General features: G+C 39.9%; 1 protein-coding gene across 2 annotated transcripts in view; it reads left to right on the plus strand.

Annotated features, from left to right (window-relative positions):
- Positions 1-8,120, plus strand: part of BICC1 (BicC family RNA binding protein 1) — a 49,704-nt gene that overhangs the window by 30,757 nt on the left and 10,827 nt on the right. For both annotated transcript variants that reach the window (XM_010140575.1, XM_010140576.1), the window contains exons 3-8: positions 1,597-1,676; positions 2,799-2,957; positions 3,391-3,444; positions 4,475-4,669; positions 5,054-5,305; positions 6,901-7,032. In XM_010140575.1, the coding sequence (XP_010138877.1) occupies positions 1,597-1,676; positions 2,799-2,957; positions 3,391-3,444; positions 4,475-4,669; positions 5,054-5,305; positions 6,901-7,032 (872 nt within the window). The remainder of the gene's footprint in view (positions 1-1,596; positions 1,677-2,798; positions 2,958-3,390; positions 3,445-4,474; positions 4,670-5,053; positions 5,306-6,900; positions 7,033-8,120) is intronic.

Genomic DNA, 8,120 nt, shown 5'->3' on the forward strand with positions numbered 1-8,120 from the left:
GAAAGAGCTGAGAGAGTCGCAAAGGAAGAGTTCTGCTAACTTAAACAAGTTGCTTCATATCCATTACCAACTACTGTGTCATTGAGAAGAAGTCAACTGAGGCTAGAAAGTCCTTAAGACCAATTTTGAAAGATTTCACAGCATAGTTTAGAATTGTCACTGGCATCAGTGGACTTTTTTTGCCTTGTGGATGATTCTTTACTATTGTTTTTTGAGTAACTGAGCTTTTTTTTCCACCCCCTCTCTGAAAAGAACAAAGAAAGGTTTAATGTAGAAATACAGGATTTTTTCTGAAGCTGTCAGTAGCAACCTGAAAAGTCCAGCTGAACTGAGAAGTGGAAAAAATCGGTATTCTAAAATGTGCTTTCACGAAACCACAGTGTCAGGGAATGGTAGGAGCCTTCTTTAGTACTGATGGGATACCAGGCTTCATTTCAGATGTTACTCCTGTTTGTAACCAAATGTGTGTTTAAAATATAGTTTACAACTATGTGAAAATCATCCCCAACGTGGTGATGGTCTGGATTTGTGCTTTTCCTGGTTGCCTCTGAAGAGCGCTTGGAGCTGACACAGTGTGCTAGAATGTGCTTCTGGGAATTGCTGCCTGCGACATCCACTTCAAATATCATTCACAGCTTAAACGCATTAGAACCACATGGCTCACTGTCAACTTAGAAAAGAAAAATTGCCCTTAAGACTATTTTGTTGGGGTTTTGGTGTTTGGGTTTTTTCCATTGTGAAAAGGCTGAAGCAGCAGATTTTTGGAGCTTCTGTAGATTCTGTGCACATACCATGTTTTTGCCACTATGGTTTTTCCATTTTCACAAATGAAATATATCTGGTTCTCAGAACTCAAAATGCTGTGTTTTTCTTGACTTTCACGAAACTTGGCAGTGAAGCCTGTGTTCCTCCAGCTTTTCTGTAGCCCAGCTGACTGTACTCAGAACTTACCAGTGGTGAAGACGAGAGGTTTTTTGTTGTTGGAACAAAGAGGGCCCTGCAAAAGGGCAGAGGGCTCAAGAACTGGGGAGAGAGAATCACTTGCAAAAGCATATCCTTGTTTCTAATAATTAGAAATTTGGGTGGTAGCTGGAGATTTTGTTTGTTTTAGTTGAACCTATATTTAATGTTTTGACGTTCTGCATTGTGGCACTTCATGCTTCCGGACACCAGATGGAGCTGCTGAACTATTGCATGTCGTTTTCACACTTCTTTTGGTGGTTTTTTTTTCTTGGACGCTGTATGTGTTAAGCTTGAGTAAGGCTGTCAAAAAGCTTTTAGTTGTCCTCTGTCAGTATTGATTTGAGAAGACATAAAGGCTTAGCCACATAAATTCATTGCAGACATTCATAACACTGTGATGGACATTTGGCATTTGATTTGAAGTCAGTTATTGTATTAACAAGCTCATCTGGTCATCTTCATTGCGGGGCTGGAGGGATGGAACAATACGCTTGGTTTTTAGCTGAATCCCAAAGCTTGGTGGCACAGTTTATTGCTGAACTCTAAATAATGGATTCAAGTCTATTTAAGCCATGAGGGAAGTTGTGACAGAAGTTCTATTGTATTTTCTTACCTGTGTCTATTTCTTTATAGATCCCCATATTAAAGTCTCTGGAAAAAAGGAAAATGTTAAAGAAGCGAAAGAGAAAATCATGTCTGTCTTGGACACAAAAGTAAGAGAACTTCTTTAGAGTGACACCTTAACCCCTAACTTTGTGGTGACATCACTCTCTTTAAATGGGCTCATTTAAATGGAAGGTATTTATGAATGCTTTGAAGGAGTCTCCAACATTCCTTCTGCGTGTTGATATTTGGATGTATTTAAACATCCTACAAAAAAATACTTACTTAGTAAAGGTGCTTTTTCCACATCTGAACTGTATAGGAATGGTATTTCTAGTCATAGGGCTGAAAGCATACAAAGTTTGTTCACTGGACTGGGTCTTTTATATCCGAATCTGAAATACAGCTTCACTGCAGCCACTTCAGCGAGCCCAAAATTTTGTGTGAAATTCAATTGGAGGAGCATGCATGCAGTTCTGGTTTTAACTGTTACTGCATTCTTACACGCTGAAATATCTGAATCTCTAAAGCATCAAGATTTTGGCCAGGGGTCTCCTGTATTAATCGGATTTTCTCTTCATCCAACAGCAAGTCTTTCAGGCAGCGTGTATGGCTTCTGCGTAGTTACATGACAGCTTTTTGACTGCCAAAAGGAACACTCCAGTGATAAGCGCCTTTTTTGGAACAGCTATTAACAATGTTGTTATGGACAATATGGCTTTTAAGAACAGCTGTAGGCAGTCTGTGTGCTTTAAAGCTTGGTGTAGCAGAAATATTTGGTTGGTTGGTTTGAAGGAAGAAAAAACGCTGTTATTTTTGGTCCTGTGGTTTTGACTTGCCAAAGTCTTCACCATGTGATCCTGTCAGATCAGCCAGGGGTGGGTGACTGCAATCAAAAGAGCACAGGATTAAAATAAGTTAGAACGGATGGCAAAGGCCATTTCGGTCACAGCTGGTAAAAGCTAGGGCACGTTTTAAAAGCCTTGGGCATTTTTTGAAGATGTGTCTTTGGGCTATTTATTTCCATGTTCTTTCCTCACTGGAAAGAAAATGTGAATGGTTTTAGCATCTGACCATGATCCCTATTAAAAACATCTGTCTTGAGTAGAAGCTAAGGCACAGCAAAAATGCTTTGGAAATACGGTTTTCAATGTAATTCTTGAAGTTATGTTGCTCTCTAGTACTCAGGATCTGCTGTTGCACAAACCTAATCGGGGATGCTTGATTTCCAGAGCAACCGAGTGACCTTGAAGATGGATGTTTCGCATACAGAGCATTCGCATGTGATAGGTAAAGGTGGCAATAATATTAAAAAGGTGATGGAGGAAACAGGATGCCATATCCATTTTCCAGACTCAAATAGGAACAATCAAGCAGAGAAAAGCAACCAGGTAAGTATTGTTTAATACATAACTCATTTATACTGTAATTCCAGAGAGTATAAAACATTTCTAAACTTCTTTCATCACTTTGGGTTTTCCGAGGACTGCAAGTTCATGTTCAGGGAAATAGGTTGTTGGTGTTTACGCTCTGTGGAAAGCACAGCACTTCCGAAGTGAGCACATCTCTCAAAACAGCTGGAAACAATCGGTGATGGCTCATGAATCACTTTAGTGTTTTTAAACTAAAATTATTTTGAGCATACAGCAGTCAACAACTTGGTGTGTGTGGTAGAGAAGTAGTGTGTAAAGCGCTGCTTTTGATCCAAACAACTCTCGTGTGCGGTGTATCTGATTTTCTAGTTGCTTATGCCTGTGTAACCTAAAATTGGTAAACCTCACTTGAAAAAGCGTTGCTATGTTTTCTGTGCTCTCACCCTTCCAGGTGTCTATTGCAGGACAGCCAGCTGGAGTGGAGTCCGCCAGAGTTAGAATTCGGGTAATGCTCTGTTTCGGCATAGTGTTCCCTTGAAACACCTGGGGGTGGGAGGGCGGAAAAATCTAGTGTGGAGAACCCTAGGGTTGTCTAGCTCTGTCTTAGGACAGCAGAAATATAGGAACAAATGGGAGTATCCACGTGGGGGAGATGCAGAGCGTGTTATGAAAACGGTGGTGCCCATTCTGGCCAAAATTTTAACCAGCCCAAGGAGGACCTTGAACATAAAGTCCACAGGATAAGCGAGTTGTAAAGTACCTCATACTTTTACTAAAATTACATCTTCACTGACCCCTGTAGAACCTCAGGCATCCTCTGTGAACCCATGACTTACAGGCAGTTGCTGCCTTTTGAACTGTTTTCATGTGTAACTTATGTAAATAGTTTGGTGCAATTCAGTCCCGTTTTCCTCTCATAGCACTTCTGTCTTTACCTTCTAGTTGTGACTTGTTTGTGTTTTCTGGTGTGGATAAATCTGTTAACTTAGACTTGTTTGCAATTGTAGTCAGGGATGTCACTTACACAACCTTGGTCTTGACCACAATGTTGGAAGCTGGTGTTTACGTGGCTTTGTAGCTGGCTTCAGAGTCCAATTAATCCATGACAGGAAAGAGATACTCTGGGAAGTTAAGGACAAATATTGACCCATTTGTAGGTCTGCCTGGGAGAAATTACCTATGGGAAATTATTGTTGCCACATACAATAGATATGTAAGATATATAGATGCAAAAGATCCTGCTGTTTTAGGAGGAAAAAGAAACCCAGACAACAAAAAACACCACAACAAACCCCTCCAAAACCAAGCAAGCCAGCAAGCAAAAAAGCCCATGCAAAACAAAACTCTCGTGTCCCTGGAAAAATTGTTGCCTTTTTCCAGCTCCAGATACGATATTTCTATCAATGAATGCTGGGTAGATGATATATGATACCAGTTCAATCACCACTGACCAACATGCTACGAATTGGTGATAAAACTGCTGTGTTTTTAGTATGGTTTGGGTTTTCAGCATTTCCTCGTGAATGTTGTTGCAGGAGCTGCTTCCATTGGTACTCATGTTCGAATTGCCTATTGCTGGAATTCTCCAACCCATCCCAGATCCTAATTCTCCCACAATTCAGCATATATGTCAGACGTATAATATTTCTGTTTCCTTTAAACAACGCTCGCGAATGTACGGTGCTACGGTCATTGTCAGAGGGTCACAGAACAACACTAGTGCTGTGAAGGTAACGTGTCTTCTGAACTTTTGCATGTCATTAAATAATCTGTTAATGTTACAGTAAGAACTTTGTAGACCAAAACTGCAACCCAAACTTTGCAAGTACCTACCCAAATAAATCTCTATCAAGCTTTTTACTGCTGTCTGTGGGCATAGAACATGTACTGGGACCAAACCAGTCGACATTGTCTCACTGTGTTTGGTCATGAGATGGAAATAGTGGGTAGAGTTCAGTCCATCTGTTACCTTTAACAAATCAATCAGGTTTTTTAAAGAAAACAGTTTTCCTTATCTTGAATGTGGAATGGACAGCAAGTACATAAGCAGTCTGAAACATCACTTTTTATGCCTGCGAGCATCATTTCCCCGGTTTCTTGCGTTTCCTCTGCAGGAAGGAACAGCCATGCTTTTAGAACACCTGGCTGGGAGCCTGGCCTCTGCAATCCCTGTGAGCACCCAGCTGGACATCGCAGCTCAGCACCACCTCTTCATGATGGGGCGCAATGGCAGTAACATCAAACACATCATGCAGAGGACTGGTGCGCAGATCCACTTCCCTGACCCTAGTAACCCACAGAAGAAATCCACTGTCTACCTCCAGGGCACGATTGAGTCTGTCTGTCTTGCCAGGCAATATCTCATGGTAAATACGTGCAGTGAAACTTGCTTCAAAAGAAATACAGATTATAGAAAATATGCTTATTCCGTATGTATTTATGGGTGAAATGGAAGTTAAGATGCAGAGGAACGATTACTACTTGTGTTGCAACAAGTTGATCCAGCCAAGTGCTCTGGTTTTGTCAATGTCTTGTGTGTTCATGGTTATCTAAAATATTTATAGTCTCTGGTATTGGGATTTGTAAAATTACTTTGGTGATACAAGCACGACACAAGTGATTTAAAATTATGATAACGATGGTTCTGAGGCGAAGACAGATTTTTGAGGGTTTTGTTGTTGTGGGTGGTTTGGTTTGGTTTGGTTTGCCAATCTCTTTTCCATGTTTGCCAGGTAAGTAGGTTTCTTTCGGGAGGAAGTGGCAGGGATTTCTTGCTTGCTGTGTTGGGCGAGTTTTCAAGGAAACTGGGGAACCATAAGAAATTTCTGGTTCTGCAATATTACATTCTTTCTAGTGCCATAACCTCCATACTGCAAGGTCATTTAGAGTATTATTATTTGTTCACATTTTATTACATATATTATATTTTTATTTAAGCTTCACAGGAACCTGTTGAAGGTTGTAGTACTGTTTGTACACTTTATATATGAATATTTAGGAACAACACATGGGAGGATTGGACTCAAAGCTGGTATCAAACCATGATACCATGAAATTAGAGAAATCCACATCTCTCTTAGTAAACAGCATGATGCCTTTCTGTCTACACAGTTATATTCATGATTATTCTAGGATCTTGCTGTCTGTAAGTACTAAGAGAGCCTTATTCTATGTATTTCCTCAGTGAGGTTTGAGTAGTACTTTGCCAGAGGTTCCTGAAATAATGAGTATTAAAAGTTCTAAATGTTCCCCTCAGCCCAAACCCTTTGCTTCCAGCTGTGTTTTGATTGTCACTAAAAATGCTGAAACCTTTTGTTAGTTTTGCACGTAATGATGAAGACTGCTGTATTTAACCACGCAAGACATTTTCAACTCCATAATCCTTGAATATTGATTTCAGTGGTTTTACATGGACTTTATTCGTAATTGCTCTCTTCAGCCAGTTTTCTTTGTGGAGTTAAGCTGTGTTTGTCAGTCTTCCTGAAGTCAAAGTATTTAATTTGATTTGATGCTTTGATTTTTTTTTTGATGACTTTAGTTTAGGTTTGGGAAGTCCTAGGTGGTACTGCTGAGAAGTGCTATTCAATTATAAAGTAATGCTGAACTAGTGTGCTGAAGAATAAATACACCAATTTGCTGCTTCTCATTCTGAAGCCAGAGCAGGAAACTGATGAAATAAGGTGCACTTTTTCAAATGTGCCTTACCTGGGCTTTTTTCCCTGGTATGTGTGATACTGTGTTTAAATTCACAGGAAGTAGGATTTGTTTTTCACTGACTTTATACCCTCTGTTTTTGTTGGCTTATGAGAAATAGCAATGTAATAATTTCTAGGTATACTGCGACCACTGAGTTTTCTGTTTCTGGGGTTTGGGCTTTTTAATTATGTTTGCTCATCTCAGTCATGGCTTGGGGAAAAGGTAGGTTCAAAGTCTTATGGATTTTTGTGGCTTGTCCTTTCAGGGTTGCCTTCCTCTTGTGCTCATGTTTGATATGAAGGAAGAAATTGAAGTAGAACCGCAGTTTATAACACAGCTGATGGAGCAGTTAGATGTCTTCATAAGCATTAAGCCGAAGCCAAAGCAACCAAGCAAGGTCAGTGAAATGCTAGTACGTTCTTTTCGGGCTTTTGTGACAACTTTTCAGAGCTGACGAGTTGACGTGTCTGCTCCTCCTCCCTAACTTAATGGATCAGAAACTTGTAAAAGGCTTACCTGTTTTCTGCTTGGAATGCCAGAGGCAATGTTACAACAGCTCGTCTTTAGGGCCATTTGACTTCCATTAAATATTTGACAGTACAGAGACAAGTATGGAATATTTTTGTATTGAATAAATTGAGGAGACTACTTGTATCTGACTACAACTACTCTTGATTTGTTTTTAAAGAAATCAGTCAAATTGCAGCTCCCTCACACAACTGCAGTGTTTTTTAGCAATCGGGATGAAACAAAAGAAAAAAAAAAACACGAAAAACCTCCAATAATATGACTGAGAAGAGTCTGACTGTGTTCCACACAAGATGTTGAAAAGAGAAGCAGAATTAGAAAATACTTCTGGTGGGAGATGTTAATGAAAAATACTCAGGCGAGTGTGGATTGGTGCCCCTCACAGTTACCTGCAGGATTGTACATAATGCCATAGCAGGAGAAAATTTCCAAGTGTGACAAGAGCATTCCCTTGTCTCAGTAACTGAGCTTCTCTGTGTCAGGATGTGCAAACTCTATACAAAGAAATGCTGTGTAGTGAATGTTCAAGAAACAAATAGTGTTTCCAGGCATTTGTTCCTTTCTTCTCAGACAGCTGCAAATTTAATAGCTGAATTTAATGTGAACAACTTTTGTTGTCCACTTTGAGGCACAGACCTCAGGTAAAAGATGATTTTAATTGATTCACTTCTCTAGGTCTCGGGAAATGTAAGGGTCTGGTATACCAGATAGCACCAAGGCACAGTAATATTTATTTTTCTTAGGCAGAAAGGTTTCTTCATTGTTCTTGTTGTTGTGTGTACAAAGTCCCTACATCTACCATCAATACCACTGAATTTGAACGTTGCTAACGGACATGATTTCCTGCTGTCTCATGGTGGCCATGAAGGAGTATTAAGTTACATGTTGTGCAAATCCACATTATGGAGTTGTGTTACTTACTGGTTTTCCTTTGTTGTTGGTTTGTTTTCTTTCCCT

This window comes from Buceros rhinoceros, unplaced genomic scaffold (genome assembly GCF_000710305.1).
Source record: "Buceros rhinoceros silvestris isolate BGI_N320 unplaced genomic scaffold, ASM71030v1 scaffold7577, whole genome shotgun sequence".
In the NCBI taxonomy this organism is placed as follows: Eukaryota; Metazoa; Chordata; class Aves; order Bucerotiformes; family Bucerotidae; genus Buceros; species Buceros rhinoceros.